The sequence below is a fragment of the Cnephaeus nilssonii genome, assembly GCF_951640355.1.
Source record: "Cnephaeus nilssonii genome assembly, chromosome: X".
Classification (NCBI taxonomy): Eukaryota; Metazoa; Chordata; class Mammalia; order Chiroptera; family Vespertilionidae; genus Cnephaeus; species Cnephaeus nilssonii.
The window spans coordinates 123,607,116-123,633,909 of NC_137071.1; the positions used below are offsets into that span (position 1 = coordinate 123,607,116).

Genomic DNA, 26,794 nt, shown 5'->3' on the forward strand with positions numbered 1-26,794 from the left:
GGGGCCTCAAGTTATCATCTTGCAACTAAAAGGTTAATGCCTGCACAGCAGGAGACCTTCCTTAATCCCTGCCTGACCTTGGGCCAGGGCAAGTTTCGGTTTTAACAGATCATTGCCTTGCCATTTCCAGTCTGATTTAATTATCTTCACAGAACAAACTTTGCGTGATTTCAGGTGTTTGAAATCTACTGAGATTTGCTTTATGGTCTAACATAAAGTTTTTGCTGACTATTCCATGAGCACTTGAAAAAAATGTACATTTTACAGTGGGTTCAGTGTAGTATATACTTAAGTCTAATGCTCAGTTTTTCTGGAGTTTTGGCTGCTTGTTGATATGCAGATTTTGTTAATGTTTCCTTGTGACTATGTCAATTTTGAAGCTTTGTAAATAGTTACAAACAAGTTTAGAACTGCTATATCTTCCTGGTGACTTGAACATTTTATTCATGTATAAGGAGCTTATTTATTTCTGGTAATCTAGTTCATTGGCATTTTGCCCTGCAATCAAATTTTTTTGGATATTAATATACATATTAGTTTTATTTAGCTTAACATTGGCCTCATATATCTTTTCCTATACTTTTTAAAAAAAATTGTCCTTAATAGAGAGATAATTCGCATACTATCAAGTTCCCCATTTTAAAATGTACTTATTGGTTCCCTAGCTGGTTTGGCTTAATGGTTAGAGTGTCGGCCCTTGGACTGAAGGATCATGGGTGCATTACCCTCAAGGGCGCCGCATACCTGGGTTGCAGGTTCTGCCTTGCTGGGGCGCTTGCTGGAGGCAACCAATCCATGTGTCTCTCACACATTTCTCTATCTATCTATCTATCTATCTATCTATCTATCTATCTATCTATCTATCTATCTCTATGTCTAGCTCTTCCACTTTCTCTAAAAAATCAATGGAAAAAATATGCTCAGGTGAGGTTTAACAAAAAAATAAAATGTATTTAGTGGTGGTTAGTATATTCACACGGTTGTATAGCATCACGACTAATTCCAGAACATTTCATCACCCCCAAAAGAAACCACATACCCTTTAGAGTTATTCCACATTCCTCTCTTCCCTCAGGCCCTGGCAACCACTAATTTACTTATTGTCTCTATAGATTTGCCTAGTCTGGACATTTCATGTAAATGGAATAAAACAATATGTTGCCTTTTATATCTGGTTTCTTTCATTGGGCATAATATTTTTAAGGTTAATCCATGTTGTAACATGTATAGGTACTTCATTCTTTTTTTATAGCTCAATAATATTCCATGAGTATGGATACACCACGTTTGTTTATCCATTCATAAATTGATAGACACTTGGATTGTTTCCAATTTTGGGTATTATGAATAATGTTGCCGTGAACATTCTTGTAGAGCTTTTTGTTTGGACATATGCTTTTATTTCTCTTGGGTATATACCTAGGAGTGGAATTGCTGTGTCATATGGTAACTCTTTATACAGTAGTCCCTGCACAGGGGATATGTTCTAATACCCCCAGTGGATGCCTGAAGCTACAGATAGTGTCGAAACCTAGATATACTATGTTTCTCCTACACACAGAGACCTATGATAATGGTTAATTGGCAAATTAATTTCAATAAGAGATTAACAATGGCCAGTGAAAACAAAATAATTATAACATATATTATAATAAATGTTACAATACAAGTTATGTGAATTTGGTCTCTCTCAAAATATCATATGGTACCATACTCACCTTTCACTTGAAGGAAGCACTTTACAGCTTCTTTGGGCATATCCCAATTGCCAGCAACACTATTCTTGTGCTTTGGATCCATCATGAAGTAAAATAAGGCTTATTTGAACACTAGCAGTTTGATACCATGACGTCGATCTGGTAACTGAGAAGGCCACTAAGTGACTAACAGGTGGGAGGTGTACACAGCATGGATATGCTGGACAAAGGGATGATTTACGTCTTGGGCACGACGGAACTGGATGGTGTGATATTTCATCACTCAACTCAAAATAGTGTGCAATTTTAAGCTTACCAATTGTTTATTATTGGGATTTTCCATTTAATATTTTCAGACGATGGTTGAGCGTGGGTAACTGAAACCACGGAAAGCGAAACCCAGAATAAGTGGGGACTGCTGTAGAATACTTTGAGACACTGTCAAGCTATTTTTCAAAGTAGTTTCACCATTTCACATTCCCCAAAGCAGCATATGAGGATTCCAATTTTTCTATATCCTCACTACCACTTGTCCATTTTTTTATTGTAGCCATCTTAAGTAGATAGGAAATTTCTCATTGTGATTCTCATTTGCATTTCATTAATGACTTATGATGTTGAGCATTTTTTCATGTACTTATTGACCATTTCTTTACCTTCTTTGGAGAAACGTCTGTTCAAATATTTTGCCCATTTTTTTAAAAAAATAAGTCATTTGTCTTTTTATTTGTATTGTTTTGTAAGAGTTTTTTTAATATATATTTTGGAAAGTAAGCTCTTATCAGATATATGAATTGCAAATATTTACTCCTAATCTGTGGGTTGTCTTTTCATGTTCTTGACAATATCTTTTGAAGCACAAAGTTTTCATTTGGATGAAGTGAGATTTACCTATTGTTTCTTTCTTTTTTTTTTATTGTTTAAAGTATTACATATGTCTCCTTTTTCCCTGATTGAACCCCCTCCCCACTTCCACTCCCTCCCCTGAGGACAAGCCCTCACTGCCCCAGTGTCCGTGTCCATTGATTATGCTAATATGCATGCATACAAGTCCTTTGGTTGATCTCTCACCCCCCCCCTTACCTTCTCTCTGATATTGGACTGTCTGTTCAGTGTTTCTTAGTCTCTGGATCTATTTTTGTTCATCAGTTTATGTTGTTCATATATCTCACATATGAGTGAGATCATTGTGATATTTATCTTTCTCTGACTGGCTTATTTCGCTTAGCATAATGCTCTCCAGGTCCATCCATGTTGTTGCAAATAGTAAAAGTTCCTTGTTTTTTATAGCAGCGTAGTATTCCACTGTGTAGATGTACCACAGTTTTCTAATCCACTCATCTGCTGATGGGCACTTAGGCTGTTTCCAAATCTTAGCTATTATAAATTGTGCTGCTATGAACATAGGGGTGCATATGTCCTTTCTGATTGGTGTTTCTGGTTTCTTGGGATATATTTCCAGAAGTGGGATTACTGGGTCAAATGGGAGTTTCATTTTTATTTTATTTTTTGAGGAAACGCCACACTATTTTCCACAGTGGCTGCCCCAGTCTGCATTCCCACCAGCAGTGCACGAGGGTTCCTTTTTCTCCACATCCTCACCAGCACTTGTCGTTTGTCGATTTGTTGATGATAGCCATTCTGACAGGTGTGAGATGGTACCTCATTGTCGTTTTGATTTGCATCTCTCGGACGATTAGTGACTTTGAGCATGTTGTCATATGTCTCTCAGCTTTCTGTATGTCCTCTTTCGAAAAGTGTCTATTTAGGTCCTTTGCCCATTTTTTGATTGGATTGTTTATCTTCCTTTTGTTAAGTTGTATGAGTTCCCTATAAATTTTGGAGATTAAACCCTTATCGGAGATAACGTTGGCAAATATGTTCTCCCATGCAGTGGGCTTTCTTGTTGTTTACTTGAAGCTTTTTATTTTGATGTAGTCCCATTTGTTTATTTTCTCCTTAGTCTCCATTGCCCTAGGAGCTGTATCGGTAAACATATTGCTATGACATATGTCTGATATTTTGCTGTCTATGGAGTCTTCTAAGATTTTTATGGTTTCCCATCTTACATTTAAGTCCTTTAACCATTTTGAGTTTATTTTTGTGTATGGTGTAAGTTGCTGATCTAGTTTCATTTTTTTTGCATATATCTGACCAATTTTCCTAGCACCATTTATTGGAAAGACTGTCTTGACTCCTACCTGTTGTTTCTTTTGTTGCATTTGCTTTAGGTATTATATCCCTGAAAACATCTAATCCAAAGTCACAAAGAGTTATGCCCAGGTTTTCTTCTGAGTTGTATAGTTTTAGCTCTTATATTTAGGTCTTTGATCCATTTTGAGTAAATTTCTTCATATGTTTCTTTCTTATGTCTCGATGCTCAAATACTTACCATTGGGGTATAATTGCCTATACTATTCAGTACAGTAACATGCTATATAGATTTGCAGCCTAGGAGCAATAGACTATACCATATGGCCTGGGTGTGTAGAAGGCTATACCATCTGGGTTTGTGTAAGTGAAATCTGTGATGTTCACACAATGATAAAATTGGCTAATGACACTGCTCAGAACATATCCCCACTATTGAGCAATGCATATCTGTATAACTCTTTGCTCTGGCACTTGGTTAGTCTATTTTAATTAAGTCCGTTTCCCTGTGGTGTTGCTCCTGGAGCCTTTGGGCTCACATTGACTATCTCTTTCCCTGATCTTTCTATTAGACTGTCAGTCTCAACTGCTATTATGCTCTAGGCCAGGGGTCCTCAAACTTTTTAAACAGGGGGCCAGTTCACTGTCCCTCAGACCGTTGGAGGGTCGGACTATAGTTTTTTAAAAAAACTATGAACAAATTCCTATGCACACTGCACATATCTTATTTTGAAGTAAAAAAAACAAAACGGCAAAAACACCCACATGTGGCCCGCGGGCCGTAGTTTGAGGATGCCTGCTCTAGGCTCTACTACTTACTGATTGCTCTATTTTTGTTTTCATATTTGCCAGCTTTGCTTGTTTCACTGGGAGAGTAGGTACATGGAGCTCTTAATGATGGAAGTGAAAGTCTCACAATTGATTTTTGTGCATTGACCTTGTATCCTGCAACCATGCTGAATTCACTTCCTAGTTCTAAGGTACTTTATAGTTTGGAGGAATTTCTATGCATAGAATCATGACATCTACATATATGGAATATTTTATTGATTCTTTTTCAAATTATATGCCCTTTATTTCCTTTTACTGCTTCATTGCACTGGTTAGAATTTTCAGTACTATGTCAAAAGAGTGTAGAGTGGACATCCTTACATTGTTTCTAATCTTATGGGAAAAGCATTCAGGCTTGCACTTTCAAGGGTAATGACGATGGTAGGTTTTTGTTATAGAGGTCCCTTATCAAGTCTAAGTAATTCACCTCTATTCTTAACTTGCCGTACATTTTATTATTAATGGGTGTTTAATTTATGAAGTGTTTTTCTCATGAATTGATATATTTTTCTTCTTTAGTTTGTTAATATCGTGGATTATGTTGATTGACTTTTTTGAACATTCATCTAATCTTGCATACCTGGACAGAATTCCACTATGATTCTTTTTATGTGATATTGGCTTCTATTTTACAATATTTTCATGAGGATTTTTGCATTTAAGTTTATGAGAGATACTGGACTCTAGGGCTTTTTTTTTTTTTTTTGGCATTCTCTTAGTCTTGTTTTGGTATATCTGGTACCTCTGGTTACCAGAGGCCAGGGTTACTCTGGATTCATAAAAGTAGTTGGGAATGCTCCCTCCTTTTCTTGTGCTCTCAAGCTATAGTTTCATTGTCTTTTCCCCGTGATGATTAGGGCTTTTTTCTACCATAGGGTATGTAGAGAGAATGGTCTGGGGAAAATTTCAGCAATAGTTGCTGTTTTTTTTCCCTTCCCAAGCCAGAATAAAATATCTTTCTCAGGATTCTTCTCAGTCTTTCCTGAAGAAGCTTGTCTCTACAGATTTTAGGTTAGATGTTTGCACTGCAATCTCAGTTTTCTGATTAATTCAAGAGAAGTCAATTTGCAATTTCCAGGGATTTTTATATAGTTATAAAATTCTGCATCCCTGAGTTGATACTAGAAGATCATATGAACCTGGAGACAAGTTTTTGAGGTTCTGTTTGTCTTCCAGCAACTATACCCCAGTTTACCAATTCCCCCACAATGGTGATTATGGTGGGTTTACCAGCTCGAGGAAAGACTTACATCTCTACGAAGCTCACCCGATATCTGAACTGGATAGGAACACCAACTAAAGGTAAGTCTCTGAAACCTTTTGTTATACAGCCCCCTACAGGCTACTGGCTGCAAACAGAGTAAGGTAGTATGCCTCAGTACCAGGAAAATCTCAATTATTAATAGAATGTGGACTATTACTGCTACTGCTATTACTACTACTACCACTACCACTATACTCTTATAAAATTTAAAATTTCTTGAGCACATACTCTGTGCCCTACCCCAGGCTAGGTGCTAGGCAGGAAAACTAGTAAGATTAAATATCTTTCCTCAAGAGAGCTCCATTTTTGCAAGACCATGCACCTCTGAACTCCCACACAAACCCTACCACAGCCCCCTGTATGCCAACACTAATTACATAGTGTGTTGTTATAGTGTGTGTCTGGGTCTCTCTCCCCCGGACCTGCTCTGGGGGGAAAGGAACTAGATCATATTTATCTCTGTCTCTCAAGTATGACAAGATTAAAACTAAATACCAAAAGATAGGGTGCTCCCACATCATACGCAATTCAGAATACAAACAGTAAATGTAAAATAGTCTACCAAAGGTTTTTATTTATTCCCTAATGACTATGCTGATGCTTTTAAAGAATATCAACATAGTTGAATATTTTTATTGGGCCATGTTCCTCCTTTACGTGTGCACTAGGCAAGTAGTTAGACTTCTCTAGTGAAATGGAGCACACTACTCTCCAGTGTAGAAAACGGGTCTCCTAGGCATTCATTTATCCACTCAAACATTAATTATTTGTTGGGATGTTGGGCAAACAAAGACAAGTAAGTCAGGATGTCTGTCCTCACAGAACTCACAGCTATTCTTAAGTTCTTAAAACACCCAGGAAGGAGGAACTGTTATCGTCATTTCACAGTTGATAAAATTAATGCCTGGGAGGTGAAGTGTCTTATCTAAGGGCACATGGCCAATAAGTGACAGAACCAGGATATGAGCCCACATTTACGTGATTCCAAAGCCTGACACTCACTGTGCCAGGGCTCATACTTGGCTCTACTGATGGGAAGAGAAAAGAATCCCACATTGGCCCTGTACCCTCCCTTCCTCCACTCTTTTCCTCTCCTTTCTCTTGCCCATCCCAACACCTTTATTTATCTGCCCCATTCCCAAACCGCCCCCCCCCACTGAGTCTCCTCCTCTCTTCCTCCCATTTCTTCTTTCTCTTAATGCACTTTCTCTAATTCACTAGTGAAGAGTTTCCCAATGCTTTTCCATGTGCCAAACCCATGCTAGGCATCGGAGGTGTAAAAATGGATGCTATTCGCACCCTGTTCTTGAAGAGTTCTCCATCTGGTTGTGATGCATAAGAGTACTTCATGTCACCTAGGAATCCCAGATCAGGGTACTGAGGGGGCTCACAGAGGAAATTACCAACAGGAAGGCAGTGAAAGCTTCCAGATAGGTTATATGTGAGCTGAGTCCTGTGGGAGACGTAGGGCATTCACAGAACAGAGGGCAGAAGGAACAGTTCTCCTGGAGGCCTGCAGGCTCACAGGAGCCTCTCCTGAGTGTAGGAGGCACATAACCCAGTGGTGGATGGGTCTTAACTCTAAGCTGCTTTGCCTGTTGTTCAAGGACTTCTACAATCATCCCCTGCAAGTCTCTCAGGCCTCAGTCACAGGGGATGACTCACCATCCCCAAACATGCTCTGCCTTCTGCCAATGCCCTACCTTTTTTTGCTCAAGCTGTTCCTCTACCTGGAATTGTCTTTGTTCCCCCCATCTCCCATGTTGGCCCGTAAAAGTCCTGCCCCCACCCCCGAAAGGATTGATTCAAGTCTGCTTTCTCCAAGAAGCCTCAGATCGCCCAAAGTTAATTAGTCTTTCCTTTCCCCTTACTTTTCTACATGGCTCTGTCAGAGCACTTAACAAACTGGATAAGAGCTGTTTACTGATTTCTTCTCTGTCCTGTCTGTTGGATTCTGAGGACTTTGAGAGCCTCATCACACAAATATGGTTCATCTCTGAGACCCCAGAAGTCATGTCCTTCTTCACAGAGTGGACATCTGAATAAATGTATTAGTTGAATGCATGAAATATTACTTTACCTCATTGCCTATTATCCCCTTTCCTTCCCTCCTCTCTGTTTTTTTTTACCATTACAAATGAGAAATATGGCCTAGAGAGGGCTTAAATTTAGTTTCTCTGTCAGGATACAGAAAGATGTAATAACATTGGACTATGATTCAGAAAGCCCAAACTAGTTCTGACTCACTGTTTGACTCTTGGTGATTGATTTTACTCACTGGACCTCAGTTTCTTTATCTTTCCAATGGAGTAGGGCATGAAAAGGGTTGGAGTTTATGATAAACTAAAATAGTGGGAAGACCACCAGCTTTGGAACCAAACAGCTCTGAGTTTAAATTCCAGTTCCCCACTAATTAACTGTGGTGTTACTTACCATCTCTGAACTTCAGTTTCCTCATTTGTAAAATGGAAATGGCGATTCCCACTTTGCAGGATTGTTGTGAACAATAAATAATCTGGTAGACAAAATTTAAAGCTTTATAAGCATATTATATAGCTACAAATTATACCTTCTTCTACCTCTAAATTCCCTCCCAACAAGGACATGTTTTTGCTACTGAGATCTTCCCAAACTCTTCACCAGTGTTCCCTGCTTTCAGTGTTTAATTTAGGCCAGTATCGACGAGAGGCAGTTAGCTACAAGAACTACGAATTCTTTCTTCCAGACAACATGGAGGCCCTACTTATCAGGAAGTAAGTATCTAACATTTTAGGGACCTGCGCTGCTCCCTGGCTGAGGGAGGGCTTTGTTCAGGTGATGGGGGACTAGGGCAGAGCCAGGAGGGTTATCAAGGAGACCCTCTAGACTCTCAAAGGGTGGTTTGGACAGCCCTTCTACCATATTACCTACAACCTGTTTCTGGTCATAGCTATCCCCTGCTTAAAAACTTTAAACAGTCTCTTACTTCTGACAGGAAGAATGGAAACTTTTCAGGCTAATATTTGAGACAAGAGTCTCAGTAGCTTGGCATATTCCAATCTCTCCAATCACATCCATTCAACCTCAAGGTGTCTCTCCTCTAAAAGACTGAGCACTTACAGAAAAGAGCCCTTGTCTCACTTATTGATCCATGCCTTCATAATAGAACCTTGAAAAGAGTAATCACTAAATAGATTTTTACCAAAACCATAAATACATTGCCAATGCCATACATGTGCTTGCACTGGTACCCATGTCAGGAATGCCTTCTCCTTCACAGACCGTATACTCAGGCTCTAACTGGGTTCAAGAAGCAGTTCAGCTTGAGCTCTAGTAACTCAAGGGATGGAGCCTTTTTATATTTTTTATTTTTAAAAATATATTTTTATTGGCTTCAGAGAGGAAGGGAGAGGGAGAGAGATAGAATCAGCAATGATGAGAATCATGGATCGGCTGCCTCCTGCACGCCCCACACTGGGGATCGAGCCCGCAACCCGGGCATGTGCCCTTGACTGGAATCGAACCTGGGACCCTTCAGTCTGCAGGCCGACGCTCTATCCACTGAGCCAAACCGGCCAGGGCAGGATGGAGCCTTTAATAGTATGGCTTCTGCCACTTTATACCTGCCCCCAAGATGTTCACACAGAGCCACTTTCCCCTGTGTGACACCTCTGTGCTTGTCATGGTGCCTAGAAGATAGGACACCTTGTGTAGATGTTTAATAGGTGAATAATTCAATCTAGGACATCTGAGAGATGGTGCAAAAGATACTGCAGAAAAATGGAGAGGAACCAATCTTGAGGATGGGTCTTGTTTGTTTCTCTCTCCTTTTACAGGAGGTGTGCTCTGGCAGCCCTGAAGGATGTCCATGATTATCTCAGCCGTGAGGAAGGCCACGTTGCGGTAAAGAAACTTGTATTGTTCCCTAGGGTTTCTGCTGGGATGGAGAACAGTTAATATGTGTATTGAGCATTTACTGTGTTCCACACGTTATTCTAGGTACTTTGTACATATTAATTTAATTCCACCTTACCCCATGAGATAGGTATTATACCCTAGTTTATATCCCAGAAGAATGACACACAGAGAGATTAAATAGTTTCCAAAAATGCCACAGTATGTATGTGGCAGGACAGAACTGTAATCCAAGTTGTGTTGCTCCTAAATCTACAGTTAACTACTATACCTCCCACCCCACTCCCAAGAATTTAGCAGCACTACACTACAATTTAAACTACAGTAAAACATTTATGAGTTCTGAGATTTACCTAAACATTTTAGTCAATTTAATCTCAGGCTTTTGAGATAGGATTTGCAAATTCTAAAAGGGGAAAAAGATCCTCAAATATGCAAATTGTCCCATCTAAGGTGCTGGATCTAGGGAGCTGTTTCCTGTTCTTAAAGAGCTCCTGGGTGATAAGGAAGGAAGAAGCCTCACCTAGAAGATGAGAAATCAGTTCTAACTATGCTCTGTCAGCAACTCTCAGTGAGCTTGGTTAAGGCAAATCCTTCCTCAAAGGCTCAGCTACTTCACCATATAAAAACCCACAATTTTTGCTTGGCCAGCATGGCTCAGTGGTTGAGCATCGACCTGTGAGCCAGAAGGTCATGGTTCGATTCCTGGTCAGGGCACATGCCCACGTCGCAGGAGGCTGCCGATCAATGGTTCTCTCTCACCATTGATGTTTCTGTCTCTCTCTCCCTCTCACTTCCTCTCTGAAATTGGTAAAAATATATTTTTAAAAACCTCACAATTTTTTTTCTTTTCTTATTATACTTACAAAGCCTGCTACATTTTGTGAGAGACAGTAGGACTCAATGAGTACTTGAGAAATTGACACAAGCCAATTCCAAATCTTTCCTATCATTCGTCACCAAGTCCAAGTTCTCTCTCCTCCTGGTAGCACTCCACTTGGCTAAATACAGGAATGCTCAAAGAGTAGGCTTTCTACCAGCACCAGACTCACAGGAAACCAATCTCATCATGTGCCTCTAGGTTTTTGATGCCACCAACACTACCAGAGAACGACGGTCACTGATTTTGCAGTTTGCTAAGGAACATGGTTACAAGGTACAGTAACTCTGCCACTCTTATCTAGAGCCTACTAATCCAGCACAAACTCCAAAGAAAGGCAAACCAGAGGACTCATCAGTGCCAAATCAGCTACCATAGGCTCAATATTTTAATTTGGTTGAGATGGCTTTCCAGATCATGGTTAGAAGCAGCAAAACAGAACAGAACAGGAAAGGAGAGGTGCCATGTTAGGCAATGAAGGTGATGGCTGACAGGCTGACACTGTGGGAGGTTGGGGGTGAGGAAAGTGGAGAGAGAACCACTACAAAACACATATACACTGAGTGGCCAGATTATTATGATCTCTGAACGCATAATAATCTGGCCACTCAGTGTATATCCTATATAATAAAAGGCTAATATGCAAATTGTCCCCTTGACCAGGAGTTCGACCAGCAGGCAGGCCAGCCAACCGCCCATGTCCCTTCCCCCTGGCCAGGCTGGCCGGACCCCACCCATGCACGAATTCATGCACCAGGCCTCTAATATATATATACTAGAGGCCCAGTGCATGATTGAATCATGCACGTGTAGGGTCCCCTACACGCTTTTGCTTTTCGCAGTGGAGCTGGGTGCCTGTCCAGTGGTGCACCAGGCCTTTCAGAAGCCTCCGGCTCGGACAGGCACCCAGCTCCCCCACTTTTGATGGTCCGCGGCCACTGAGGGGGGCTACCCTGCTGTTGAGAGGTGCAGGGGGCGGGAGTCCCGCCCCCTGCACCTCTCAACAACCGCTGAGTGGGGCTGCCGTGGACACCTGGCTACCCTGCCATTGAGAAGCGCAGCTGGGTGTCCGCGGCAGGCCCCCTCAGCGGCCACGGATCTGGCCGTTGAGAGGCACAGGGGGCGGGAGTCCCGCCCCCTGCGCCTCTCAACAGCAGGGTAGACCCCCTCAGTGGCAGCGGATCCGTGCCTCTCAATGGCCGGATAGGCCACCTCGAGTCCCGCCCCCCAGCCTCCCGCCGCCCAATCATGGGCGTAGCGGAGTGATGGTAATTTACATGTTACTCTATTATTAGATAGGAGATATATACACACACACACACACACACACACACACACACACACACACACACACACTGAGTGGCCAGATTACTATGTGTTCAGAGATCATAATAATCTGGCCACTCAGTGTATAAGAACTAAAAGCCAGTAAACACAGCAAAGAAAACCATGAACAAAACGGGGAAAAAAAATCTACTGAATGAGAGAAGATATTTGTGATATACTTGATAAGGGGTTAATATCCAAAATATAAAAAACTCATACAACTCAATATTAAGAAAACAAAAAAATCCAATTGAAAAATGGGTAGCAGACCTGAATATATATTTCTCCATCGGAGACATACAGATGACTGATAGACATAAGAAAAGATGCCCAACATCACTAAACATCAAAACCACAGTGAATACCCCTCACACCAGTCAGAGTGGCTATCATCAATAAGTCAACAAGCCCTGGCCGGGTGGCTCAGTTAGTTGGAGCGTCATCCCATACACCAAAAGGTGGCAGATTTGATTCCCAGTCAAGGCACATACTGAGGTTAAGGTTTGGTTCCCAGTTGGGGCAGATAACTGATCAATGTTTCTCTCTCATATTAATATTCCTCGCTCTCTTCCTTCCTCCCTCTGAAAAATCAATTTAAAGAATTTTAAAGCCAACAAATAACAAGTGTTGGCGAGAATATGGAGAAAAGTGAATCCTCATGCATTGTGGGTGGGAATGTAAATCAGTGCAGCCACTGTGGAAAACAGTATGGAGATTCCTCAAAAAATTAAAAACAGAATTGCCATACGCCCCAGAAATACTACTTCTGGTTTTTTATTCAAAGAAGATAAAAACCCTAATTAAATATATATGCACCCCTATGTTTATTGCAGCATTATTTACAGTGGCCAAGATATGAAAGCAACCTAGGTGTCCATCAATAGATGAATAAAGAAAATATGGTATATGGAGAACGATTAGGTTCTTAGAAAGTTGTAGTGCTCCAAGAAGGATGTATATATACTTACACACACACAATGGAATATTACTTAGCAATTAAAAGAATGAAAATTACCATTTTCAACAACATGGATGTACCTAGAGGGTATTATACTAAGTGAAATAAGTAAAAAAAAAAGATGAATACCATATGATTTCATTTATTTATAGAATCTAAAACACACACACAAATGAATAAATAAAACAGAAACAGACCCATAGATACAGAGAATAAATTTGATTGCCAGAGGGGATATGGGTATAAAAGGTGAAGGGGAATTTTTTAAAGTTTTCTTTGCGACAAAAAAGAAAGAAACAAAGAAAGAAAATGGTCATTAATTAATTAGATGAATTGGCATCAGGAGAATTGATTTCAGGTGAAATGGTATCAGGTGAGCTAAATCCCCATCACCACCGTAGCATGCTACTTACAAAAGGTTGTCCATCCCTCTTGGAACATTGTCTTTCTAAGAGCCTGATTTATTCTGTAGACATTACTTATAGGATCCCACATTTTAAAAAGCAGTCAAAATACAAAGCAATAATCTGGAGCCATTCAATTTAGAGCCCATCTGCCCCCCAAAAATCTGAATCCTTAAAAGCACCACTGAATGAAATTCTGTTTCAGAGATGCCCCCAGTGATGAATCAGAGCCATTGAGAAGGGGTCAAGCTCCTATCAAACATAATTCCCTGCTGGAAATCTCTCTTCTGTTTCTCTTATAGGTGTTTTTCATTGAGTCCATCTGTAATGACCCTGGTATCATTGCAGAAAACATCAAGGTAAGGAGCCCCAGTTACCTTTCCTCCTTACTTTGCTTCAGGCTTGGATCATGCCTAAAATTACCTCTATAGGATCAAAGAAGGTAGTCTTCCCCAAGATTCTCTTCCCACTTCCTACAGGAAGCATTCACGACAACTGTGGCCTACAATTTTCCTATGAAATTAAATGAGGCCAACATATATTGAGCTATTAATATGCACCAGGCTCCAAGCTTTACTCTCATTGATTTTTCACAACAAACCTGCATGATAGGAATCATTTCAGTCTTGGAAACAAGAAACTGAGGTTCCAAGAGAAGTGACTTGTCAAGGGTTTGTACAGTCAGAAAGAGGTAGAACTGGGACTGGACCTCAGACTTGGCTATCTGCCTCAAAAGCTCTTTATTCTGCCCCACGATTCACAGCAGAGCTATCACTGCTTATAGATTCTAGGCATGTGGTCTAGAACTAGATCACTTACCGTATTTTATTGTTCCTTATTTCATCAAATTACTGAAGCTCAGTGACAGAAGAGACCTTAAAAGTCATCTTCAACCCTCCATCAGATACTTGAAATCTCAGGTGAATGTTTGTCTAGCCCAGTGGTTGGCAAACTCATTAGTCAACAGAGCCAAATAATCAACAGTACAACAATTGAGAGCCAAATTTTGAGAGCCATATTTTTTAAACTTAAACTTCTTCTAACGCCACTTCTTCAAAATAGATTTGCCCAGGCCATGATATTTTGTGGAAGAGCCACACTCAAGGGGCCAAAGAGCCGCATGTGGCTCACGAGCCGCAGTTTGCTGACCATGGTTTCTAGACTCTTTCCTCATACCTCCAGTGACAAGAGGGTCATTGCCTTCATCAAGTTCAGTCCAATCAAGTGAAATCTGCCTCCTTGTAATTTCCATTCAACTGGTCCTATTTTTGCCTCTATAGGCACAGAACATGCCCAATCCTTCTCTTTCCTCTTTATCTATCCATCTATTCATCCATTTATTTATTCAACAGAAAATTAATCCATACACCTGTGCTGGGCCATTCTGGGTATTAGAGACATAGAAATGGATAGAGAAGAATCTTGCTCTTGTGCTCACAGTCTAGTGAGAAAGACTGACAAGTTTATAGGCATAATTCTGTGCTATCAATGCTAAGATGAGGGGATAAGGGAGGCTGTGGGAACAGAGTGTTGAGAACCTAAACTTGCATGAGAGGGTTAGGGTGCATCAGGAAGGCTTCTCAATGAAGGTAATAGCTGACCTGCATTTGAAGAATGCATAGGAATTTGGCAGGCAAAAAATGGGAAATAAGGGAATAGCATGTATGAAGTATGGCATCTCCATGGAACTGTAAGTTGCTTAGGTTGGCAAAAGCAAAGTGTGCAGAGGAATAGGGGAGTAATAGGAGATGAAGATGAAAAAATCCTTTCCTGCCCAATCATGATAAACCATGAGTCACCCGCAAAAATATTTCATACTTTGTGCTAAAATATATGAGAACTGGTGAAAGGTCTGAAGCAAGGGAATTCTATGGTCAGATGAGCATGTTAGAAATATCCTTCTGGCTATTAGTATGGGAAATACATCAGAAATAACAAGATTTTATTTTATTTTATGTATTTTTATTGATTTCAGAGAGGGAGAGAGAGATAGAAACATCAATGATGAGAGAGAATCATTGATCAGCTGCCTCTTGCATGTCCCCTACTGGGGATCGAACCCACAACCCGCGCATGTGCCCTGACGGGGAATAGAACCATAACCTCCTGGTTCATAGGTCGACGCTCAATCACTGAGTCACACTGGCTGGGCAGAAGTAACAAGATTTTAGACAGAGTGATCAGTCACAAAGCTATCATGAACATTCAGGCAAAAGAAAATACAGGCCAATTGAAGAGATATTTATAAGATATAGTGGAGAGGATTTTGGTGCCTGCTGAGGGGAGGGGAATGTTAGAAAGGGACTTATCTAGGATGTCTCCCAGTTACCTTTTAGGCTCTGTTGACTGAGTGGATGATAGTGTCCTTCACTGGGATGGGTGGAGAAGGTAGGTACTGAGAGAATTGGAGATGCCAGCCCTAAAGCAAACATGCCATATTCTCCCAGGAAACACTCGATACATGTAAGCTATTGTGACCCCTGGCCAAGATCTCCTGTTCTTCAACCATTTCTCATGGCACAATCTCCAGGCCTCTTATAAATGTTCTTTTTAAACAGTGCGTTCTAGAACTGAATATAATGCAACATACGTTGTTTGGCCACACAGAGATATAAGTAATGAAGAGTCACACAGTCCAGATTTTCTTCCACTGACTCATTTTATAAACTTGGGCAAAACCCTTTCTCCAACTCTCAGTTTTACCATCTTTATTATGAGGGATGTTTTACTCAATGATCTCTAACGGCCCTTCCCAAGGGCACTGTCAGAGTCTCTGTCCTCCACGGTCCCTCTGTCCTTCTCTCTTCTCCCAGCAAGTGAAACTCGGCAGCCCTGATTACATAGACTGTGACCGAGAAAAGGTTCTGGAAGACTTTCTAAAAAGAATCGAATGCTATGAGCTCAATTACCAACCCCTGGATGATGAACTGGACAGGTAAGAGCCCAGAACTCCACAGTCCAGGTCTGGATGCTTAGCCCTGTTTCAATATGCTATAGGACCTAGGGAAATTTCTTCCCTCTGTGGACCTCAATCAGCTCCTGTATCTGTAACATCAGGGAGCTGGACTTGATTTGTATTCAAGGGCCCTCCTAGTTCTAATTATCAATGAGGTGGTGATTCATTGACGTGCAAGGTGTTCACAAGAGGATTGAAGTAGTGTTTTCCTGAGCAACATGGACATATCAGGGGCCTGATCTTTGGTGGGGGTGTGGACAGACATTTATAGTTCCTCCTGTCTTTGTTGCTATTATTTTTTGAAAAGTATTCTTTACTTGTGGATGGCATTTCAGTTTCCAAACATGTTCACATTCTTTGTTTCATTGAATTCCCTGTAAAGGAGACTAAAATAGGTCTTATGATCAGAAATTTTCAAGAAGAAGAAATTGAGTCTTAGAGAGCTGAAACTACTTGCCCAAGCTCCCACCATTAGAGCTAGGATTCTAACCACATATTCTGTCTCCTAGCCATGTCTCTTCTTACAATGCCCACGTATACCTCTTCAATCAATAAGTAGTAGGTCCCTCCGGGTTGTGGTGTACATAGGGAGTTAAATAAGAGCAAGAGAGTTGGGTTCTATTCTCAGGTAGCTTCCTATAGTGCCTTGAAATATGGGAAGACACATGAAAAATTTGAAGCTTTTATTCCTAATACCAGATAAAGATAGGAGAGGTGTTAGCTGTCAGTACAGGGAAGATGTAAAGTTTTAGACATAGGTTGTTCCCAGAGCCCTACTCTTTTTCAAAATGGGTTGTGATGAGAAGAGACTTTCAGAGTCACTCAGACTCTGTAATCCAAGTGAGAAGGTTAAGGAGGTTTCAAGCTGAATACTACCCTAAGAAGTTTAAAGAACATCCTTCTAGCTCTGTCTAACTGAAGTCCTAAGAGGTGAGCAATGTTACTGCCTCACTCCTCAGACAGGGAAACAAAGACCCAGAGCAGGGCAAGGGCTTATCTGAGGCCACATAATGAATCAGTAGCAGAATATATACTCAAACACTTATCTCCAAACTTCCAGCCTGGTTCTTCCCTTCTCACATCCCTAGGTCATAAAAAGTGTCACATGAGGCTTAGACACACAGTGCAAGGGGAAGGACCTTAGGTACAATTGTGAAGATTGTTCACTGTGCAAGGATATTTAGGTCAAGGGTATACTTACTTTTCTCACCAAGGCATGTGTGCTGGAGTGGGGCTGTTTCTGCCTTGAGGAAAGTGTAACTTTTTCCAGTTTCCACAGGCAGCATAGGGGCTAGCAGCCTATGGTGAAAGAAATTTGAAGGAGAGGAGCTGAGGTGAATGAATGGCATGGAGAAAGCCCCTAGCCTTCTAGCCTTCAACCTGTATTCCTGCAGGTGCTCAGTTAGTGTTTGATGAATCAGTTTGAGCATCACGGTTGACTTTAATCATTTTTCCATGAACAGACATTTATAGTCCATGCCTCAGGGCTCAGCCCTAAGCTCTGCCCTAGGAACCCAAAGAGGGAAAGTCTGTCCCTGCTCTGATAGAATGACCATTTTGTTGGGGAAGACAGTGAGAATGCAGTTGATCAGAATAGCAGGGATGGTCAAACAGGTGGGCTGGAGGAACACAGAGGAGAAGACCCAGCTCATCTTGGAGGAAGAGGTCTAGAAGAGCAGGTTTACCCAGTAGGTGGACTAGACATGTGTTTAGGGCACCAACAAGGAAGAGGCTACCAAAAATAAGAAGAAAATAATCTTGAAATATTTTAATATTTTATATTTCCAGCATTAAGGTAGTCAAAATAGTAAAAATAAAATCAGAACTTGGTAGAACCTCCTTATAATATAGACTATGATTTTTATTTTAAATTATATATGGTAGGGTGGAGTATTAACTACTGTAATACTTTTTTTGTGAAGCACTTCTAAGTGACTTCACATGTCTGGGCTCAAAGAAGTCTTCCTAGAGAGAGTGAATGTACTGGCTGTAGAAGGATGGATACGTAGGGGCTCAACTTTGGAGACCAGTCAAGGAACACATTTCAAGCAAAGAGAATAGCACTTCATAATGGCCTAGTTAAATCTGAATAAGAGTAGAGGAATACAGAGAAACACCCAGAAAAAGCATAAAGGCTAGAGTGAAACAGAAGTTATGAGCATGGGCCTGGAACAGTGAGGCGAGGCCAAATGGGACCAGTGTGTGAAGGCACCGAGAATGTCAGACTAAGCTGAGGAATTTGGAAATTCTCCTAGAGCCACCAAGAATCTAGTGTCAGGAACAGACAGTAACCAGACAACAATGCTACATCATATATTTGCTACCCTTAAGCTCTGAGGGTCCTTGGAGAGGTTGACCTTAGGCAAATCACTTCCTTCTCTCTGTTTCAGTTTCCTTACCCATAAAACAGAGATAATAATCTCTGCTTCCTATGATTGTTATGAGGATTCATGCACTTTGAAGTCTGCATTCCCTGCCAGAAGCTCCCAAAATGTTCAGCAAATATGAATGCCCTATGGGACCATTGGACATGAATGACAGGAAAGGGCATGCTGAGTATGGTGCAGATAGAAAGGCCTTCTTTAGGAATAACAGAGAGGCTTTCTGAAACCAAACCCATTGCTCACCGCCTTACCTGCTTTGGGGTAGTGCAGCTATTTCCATTCACTTGTTTTTGTTACTGTGCACACAAGGTTGCTAGTGTGTCACCCCATTGCCCTAGCCTCCCTCACCTCTTTCCAGGGATCACCCTGAACTCCTCACAATAAAACAACTTAGGAATTAGTGCCTGGCACAACAGATGCCTCAAAGTCTTGCTCCATGGTTCTATTCTTGATTAGTCAAAGTCCCCCATTTCGAGCTTCTCTGCAAACAGGTTGTTGAATAATTTGATGATCATTCTGTGTATAGTTATTAGTTCATGACAAAGAGGAGACTGAAAAGTGGCTCTAAGCAAGGACCACAAGTTCCCCACTGATGTTGTGAACCACATCTGTATTCCCATGCCCCAGCACATGACACACCTTAGAGTATGTTTGTGGAATGGGTGTTCAGCATTGGTCATGCATTTCTAAGTATATATTCTTAACTGGCCTAAGAACTTCCAAGCACAACACTTAGAACAGACAAGGGTATATTTGTTGACTGCTTGGCCGATAGAGAAAGAACCCAACTCACTCCCCTTTCTGAGTAAGGAAGATACATACGCACAGAGACACAGCACACACAGACACAATCTTGTAACTGCCTATAGAGTATCAAATACAATATATCACAGCAGAGATTCAAAGAACAGAGAGGCAGAGCTCAGGTCATGATTTGAAAGAGTGAGGGAGTGGGCAGATTTGGAGCTACTGGGGAGATGTTGGAGGTATCCAGAGACACAGAGGATTACTGCTTCTCTCCAAGTATGTCAGGAGTGTGAACCACAGAAGACAGAACCCCAGATGCCTAGAATGTGATAAGTGAAGGTGAAAAGACAACCTGGCTCAAGTTGAGACTGAGAAAAGGATACAGAGGGAGATGGTAGCAGGCAGTGAGCTTCTGAAGGTGGCCAGGAACCAAGTTTCTGAAACAGGTACCTAGAATAAGAAAAGGCATGGCATCTTGTTAGAGGAAAGGTAGGTGAAAGCTGGGTTGTGGAGGAAGCTTGTAGGCAGGGTGTGTAGTTGGGGTTTCTCTTGGGATTAGCCTTTCCACCATCAGCCCCTGAACTGCCCTTGCTCTTACTTGGACTGGCCCAGCCACCTGTCCTACATCAAGATCTTCGACGTGGGCACACGCTACATGGTGAACCGAGTGCAGGACCACATCCAGAGCCGCACAGTATACTATCTTATGAACATCCACGTCACACCCCGCTCCATCTACTTATGCCGGCATGGTGAGAGTGAACTCAACCTCAGAGGCCGCATTGGAGGTGACTCTGGCCTCTCAGCTCGGGGCAAGCAGGTAGGGAAGGCCCCATGTACCCAGAGGCATTGGCTGATCTGGACCAGGGGGTGCCACAGGTGGGTGGAGTAGCCACTACCTGGGTCCTGAAGATTGGGAGTCTCAGTGACAGGGTAGAAGCAGGCTCTGGTTATTCCCACTCTTCTGCCCTGATAGCCACTCAGTCTTGAACCATCCTTGAATGCTACCATATGCCCACAGGAGCTGCAAGGCTGAGAAGCTAGGTCCTGGCACTCCAGTCCTGCTCATATCTGGCTGCTTCTCCAACTCCAGCATGATAAGCACCTTGGCCCCGCCTGACTGGTCCCCTCATCTTCCTCACAACTCTGTGCCTTTACTTGTGCAGTTTCCCCACCTAGGCTGCCTTATTCTGTCAGCTGATGACCATCACTTGCACAGACAGCTACCCTGAAGTGTCCCATCCTTGAATCCATCTTCTCCTCCCTTACTCAGGGCTGATGCTACACCCACTCCAACCCACTGCAGATCATCGCACTGTCAGCACGTATCCCCCACCTGTTACTGCTTCCTTCCTGCCCCACCTCCCACACCCTTCCAGGGTCCAGTTGCTGCTCCATGGTCTGGTCTAGGAAGCCCTTCACTGTCCTCTCCAGTCCCCAGACAGCTTACCATGCCCTGGGCTCCATATCTCCCAGTCCTGGCCCATCTCTGACTTTATGGCATGAGTCCTTTCTATCCATCTAAGCATGGTGACCTGCGCATTATGGGTGCTGGCTCAATAAAGGGACACATTTTCCTGTGTTCAGCCCTGTGCCTAGGCTTATTAGCACAGGTCCTTGCTGGGGAAATCGCTTGGGGATGGGATAAATGGGATGTGGGTGCACAGGGAGGAAACGCCCTCTTTCATTGGACACTTGTGGCCTCATTTAATCTTCACAGCAGCTCTGTGGGGTGGGCATTACCATCACCAGTTTACGGATAAGGAAGCTGAGTCCCAGACAGGAGCAGAGAGCAGCCCCAAGTCAGACACAGCAGGAGTGAGGACTGAAAACCAGGCCTTCCTGCCTGCCCTCAGCAGCCCCACTGCAGAGGTGGCGTTGTCACAAGCAAGGGACTGTACCCATCCTCGTGGCTCCCTTTCTGTGGCCTTCACACTGGCAGCCTCCCCTCAAGAGCAGACTCAGAGGCCACCAGAGGCATCACCCCCACCTCGTGGCACCACCTGCAGCCAGGAGTCTCTTGGGTGGGGCTGGCCACGGCCTTGCCCACCTAGCTCAGCACCCAGCTTGGACACATGGCCATCTCCACACGAATGTGAGCATGGACACACACCCGCCTGGCCCCCACCTTCACGGGTGGGCACAGGGCACCACGCCCTTTCCCAGGGACTGGCACCCACATCCATTACAGTAGCTCTCACCTACCGTGTGCCAGGGGGTGCTCTGGGCACTCCCCATCCACGAACTAATCTCCACCCGCAGAGACCAGGCTGGGTGAGCGAATGCTGTTCACATCTTCCAGGCAGGAGGTCCCAGGCCAGAGCGGGCAGGGACGCCCCAGGCACAGGGAGCCCATGTAAGGGAGCTGCAGCAGTTCAACCCCATCACCTCCCCCCCAGTCGAGGGCTCCTTCCACCAGAGCACACTGACTGCTGCTGACTCAGAACCCACCCTTAGAGTGTGTGCACACAGTGCCCATATTCGGACGTGTAAACGTGTGCCGTGTCTGTGCGTCTGTGCCCATGCTCCTCACACACACCTGCACCCATAATAACATGCCTGTACGCAGAGGAGAGGGAATCACTGGCTCCTCTGGGCTCCCACCGCCCTTGGTGGTTTCTCTCGGTGCCGTCACCGTTTCCCTCCCTGGACTGGCCGTGTCTTGAGAACAGGACACCCTGATACTCAGTGCAGGTCCACACATACTCAGCACAAGTTTGAATGTGGTTAGAACCTGGGTACCAGCACCCCTACTAAAGCAGTAAGAATTCAGAGTCAAAGAGAAATATTCCCAAAATCCCACTCCACCACATCTAGACCGCACTCTGAGTACCCAGAACCCAAGAAATCTCTGCCCTGTGGTCTGGTGTCTGTTTCCAGTGCCTGTGTGGCCCTATCACAGAGTCTGTCCTCCTAAACACGGGCCATATCACAGGAGTTTTCACCCCTAGGTGAAGGCGTGGCCAAAGGGATCAGGGGGATCTGTGAGGATATGGTATGGGCAGAACTTGGTCATGTGATGGATTATCCACAAACCTGTACTCAAGGCATCTATGAGTGCAGGATGGAGGCAGGAAGAGAAGGGAGATGGACTGTGGATGGAGAGCCTCCCTATGCACTCTTGTCCCAGTCTCCACAAATGTTAGCGGTGGACTGTTTGGAGGAATGAATAACCGAGTAGGGGGCTCAGTGAACAAGCATCAACAAACACACACACACACACATAAACACACATATTCTATTCTATTCCCTTGGTCCGTAGTCACATGGGAAAGAATATGGCTTTTTATAAATTGCAAACATTTAAACTGTATTCTTGCTTGTTCATCATCATTCTACCATGTGTGATAGATCCGAGCTTGTTCTCATGGCTACCCTGTCTTCTTTCATCTCTCTCTTTCTCCCCTCCTCTCCTCATCTGTACCCTCTATTTTCCAGTATGCTTATGCCCTGGCCAACTTCATTCAGTCCCAGGGCATCAGCTCCCTGAAAGTGTGGACCAGCCACATGAAGAGAACGATCCAGACAGCTGAGGCCCTGGGCGTTCCCTATGAGCAGTGGAAGGCCCTGAATGAGATTGATGCGGTGAGATGCAGGGGAATGGATTTCCTGGTGGATGGTGGGGCTTCACTCTCGGCTTATACCCTGGGTTGCCTCTGCTGGCTCCTATGGTAACCTAATTAATTCGACAAACATTTCTTGACAACCAGTCATGTGCCAGACACTATTCTGTGTGTTGAGGATCCATGAAGGCCAGAACAGACAAGTTCTCTGAACTCATGGAGCCCATATGCAGACAGTAAATAAGACACTGCATCTCATGTGACAAAGGGTTGTGAGAAGGGAAGTACAGGGACTATGGGAGGCTGAAGGTGCTCCTGACAAGATTTGGTGGTGTGAGATTTACAAGGAAAGCTTCCTATATGAAGATGGAGATGAGAAAAGAAACAGGCAAAATGGTCTGGGAATGAGAGAATAAATTTAATTTCAGTGGCAAGGAACAGCTCATGTGAAGGCCCAGGGGTGAGAAGAGAGCATGGCGTGTTCAGAGAACGGAGGCTAGAACAGCAGAAAGGCTGGGATAATGATTGTGAGGTCTGGAGATAAGATTGGAAAGGAAGGTAGCTCATAGGGCTTTATATCGTGTTGAGGAATTTGGATGCTGACTTATAAATGGGAAGCCATTGATGTAGTCTAAGTCAAGGAGGAATGGCATGAATGTGATTCACTTTTTTTAAAAAATAAGAAGACCATTCTGGCCACGTGTGGAGACTAGGTAGGAAGAAGGCCAGAAAGAGCATGTAAACTGGTATGGAGATGGCTGCATTAGTCCAGGAAGAGGTGAGGGTGTGATGGACCAGAGTAGTGGCACTGGAGATGGAACAAAGAAGAACTTGAGGAATATTTTATCAGACCCTTATCACATGGCAATCTCTCTTTGGGTCAGGTTTTCCCATGAGCTCTTTTTTAAAATGTTTTTATTTGTTTTAGAGAGAGAGAGAGGGAGAGGGAGAGAGAGATAGAAACATCAATGATGAGAGAAAGTCATTGATTGGCTGTCTCCTGCACACCCCACACTGCAGAAGGAGGCCACAACCTGGGCATGTGCCCTGACTAGGAACTGAACCATGACCTCCCGGTTCATAGGTCCATGCTCAACCACTGAGCAACACCAGCTGGGCCCATGAGTTCTTTGAAAAGGCATTGTTTCCTTTCCATTGTTTCACCTGCACGATAGATACACTGATATCAGATAGTGGCACATAGGTTATGATTGTTAGACCCCAAAGTAAAAGCTTCACCACAGATACAAATAACTTGAATGTAGGTAGGTTAACCTGCTTGCCTACTAAATATGCCTCTATAAATACTGACAAGTATATGTGTGTATATATACATACATATGTCCTTAATGATAGATGTACAGCAATACCCATACTTACAAAAAGGGATATGTAGCATTGTTCTGCATATCATATATATTTGCTATAAGATACATGCAAGAAAATATGTCAACGCTTCATCCTAAGAGTTCACTTATGGTTTGTTTCTTGCACACATGTGATATAAACATTTATTTGATACCTACTTTGTTTCACAAAATCTGTTTCACATATTTTGGTTCCTGTCTTCACTGAATTTTCAGGCTAAACAGGTTAGACAGAGGAATAAACAGAGGAATACAAAGCAGTGTGTGTAATACAGGCTCTGGTAGGCTAGACTGTGGGTGCATAGATGTCGGGGCAGGACATGTGGCCCAGCCAGGATCTGCCTGGAGGAAGTGATGCCAATGTTAACTTGGCAGGTTAATAGTGAGCCAGATAGAGAATATCAGGAGTGGTATGCCAGGCAGAGAGAACAGCTTAAACAAAGAGGGTATTGTGTGTGTACAGCTGCTAAGGTTGTAGCAGTGGGGGCTAAGAGGGAGGAAAAAGGAATAGATTTGAGAGAAATTTAGGAGGTAGAATCCCAGCAATGGGTTATGAGGGTGTGGATGAGGAAGAAGCAAGAATTTAGAATGATGCCTAAGTTTCTGGTTTGTTTTCCATGATCAATAATATATGGATAATTAGTTCCATTTATTGAGTCTTTAAAATGTGCCTTATATAGCCTGTACTAGTCTCTTTTGCACATATTACCTCTCATATTCAAAACACTCTTGTGGGGTAATTGTAATTCTGATCATTTTGCAGATGAGGAAAATAAAATTCAGAGAGGTTGGGCAGTTTTCCTTAAGTCAGTAGGGAACCAGTGACCATTTCCACTGGCAACAGGTTCACAGAATGCCTCTGAATAGAAAGTCAAAGCCAATCTGGAAGGATGTTGTGTGTCCTGTAGGGTGCACTTTCTCCCATGGGCAGGGCCAGTTGAAGAAGTTTGACAATGCATAGCTGTTTGTGGGCTGGGGAAGAGGTGAATCTCACACCAGAGCCAGCTGCTTCCCCTACAGGACAGTCTAATCCTTAGAATCCACACAACCAGATGGAAAACTTATAAACTCAACATGGCTTCCCTACCCCACCAGCAGCCACCTCACTTCTGGGGATTTCTAAGTGGATTAGGAACTCTCATATGCTCCTGAGGGACAGTCTTTGAGCTCTCAATCCCACCTTTGAGTGAAGAGAGTGTATCTCCCATAGGCCCACTCTGAAACTGTTAGGGATTTACTAATTCTTGCCTTCTGAGATGTCTGTGGATAGCTGTTTATCTGCCAGAGATCCTCGGGCAGAGGTAGGGGCAAGAGGGATGAGAGATGCTCTAAAATGGGAGAACCCTGCTGTGGATGCATAAACTTGCACACACAGTTACAGATACTCACCTCAGTATGCTTACAGTCACAGATATGCACTTCATGGACACTAGTCAGACACAGGCTCTCTCTCAGACACATCTACCAATAACAGCCACACCATACGCACAGACGCATACACACTTAAGACACACCTAGAGATACATGCAGACACAATCACAATCACCATAGACACACATGCAGTCTTTGCACATTTCTATATCACATGAGCACAGAGGCATACCATGGGCACACACACAGTATATCACACAGCCTCGAGCATATTATCACAAATTCACACAGGCTTCAGACATAGGCACATAGATGCTCACACATATCCACCAGAAACATAATCAGGGGCATACACACTCCCAGATACACATGCCACAGACACACTGAGGTACACATGGAAAGACAGACCACAGAAGCATTCATGGAGGCACTTTCTCAGATGCTCAGACACCCTGTACACATACAATCCCATGAGCACACTACATATGATGAGACAAATATACAAACACAAAGCATAGATCCCTAAACATACCACAGGTACACACCATAAGCACGCTGCACACACACATGCAAAGTCACAAATCCTTAAGCCCACATATTTATTTATTTTTTAAATCCTCACCCAAGGATATTTTTTCATTGATTTCTAGGGAGTGTAGGAGGAGGAAGGAGAAGGAGAGAGAGAGAAACATCGATGTGAGAGAGACATATTGATTGGTTGCCTCCCACACGCACCCCTACAGGGGCTGGAGCATCTGCACCTGAGATAAGTGCCCTTAACCGGGAATCAAATCCGTGACCATTTGGTCCATGGGCCAATGCTCTAACCACTGAGCAACTGACCAGGGCAAACCCACATATTTATAAAAATACATACACATATGTACAATATACACCTACAAACCTGTTGGGATAATCATATAGGAACACATCTTTACACATGTACTCTCATATCTGCACAGCCACATACCTCGTGCACACACACACACACACACACACAC

General features: G+C 43.0%; 1 protein-coding gene across 4 annotated transcripts in view; it reads left to right on the forward strand.

Moving 5' to 3' along the window:
• Positions 1–26,794, forward strand: part of PFKFB1 (6-phosphofructo-2-kinase/fructose-2,6-biphosphatase 1) — a 46,195-nt gene that overhangs the window by 10,632 nt on the left and 8,769 nt on the right. For 2 of the 4 annotated variants that reach the window (XM_079764888.1, XM_079764887.1), the window contains exons 2-9: positions 5,856–5,981; positions 8,603–8,696; positions 9,759–9,825; positions 10,919–10,993; positions 13,708–13,764; positions 16,219–16,340; positions 20,105–20,312; positions 22,931–23,077. In XM_079764888.1, coding sequence (XP_079621014.1) covers positions 5,856–5,981; positions 8,603–8,696; positions 9,759–9,825; positions 10,919–10,993; positions 13,708–13,764; positions 16,219–16,340; positions 20,105–20,312; positions 22,931–23,077 — 896 coding nt within the window. Of the gene's footprint in view, positions 1–5,855; positions 5,982–8,586; positions 8,697–9,758; positions 9,826–10,918; positions 10,994–13,707; positions 13,765–16,218; positions 16,341–20,104; positions 20,424–22,930; positions 23,078–26,794 lie in introns of those variants that run through there. The other 2 variants (XM_079764889.1, XM_079764890.1) reach the window with 2 other exon arrangements.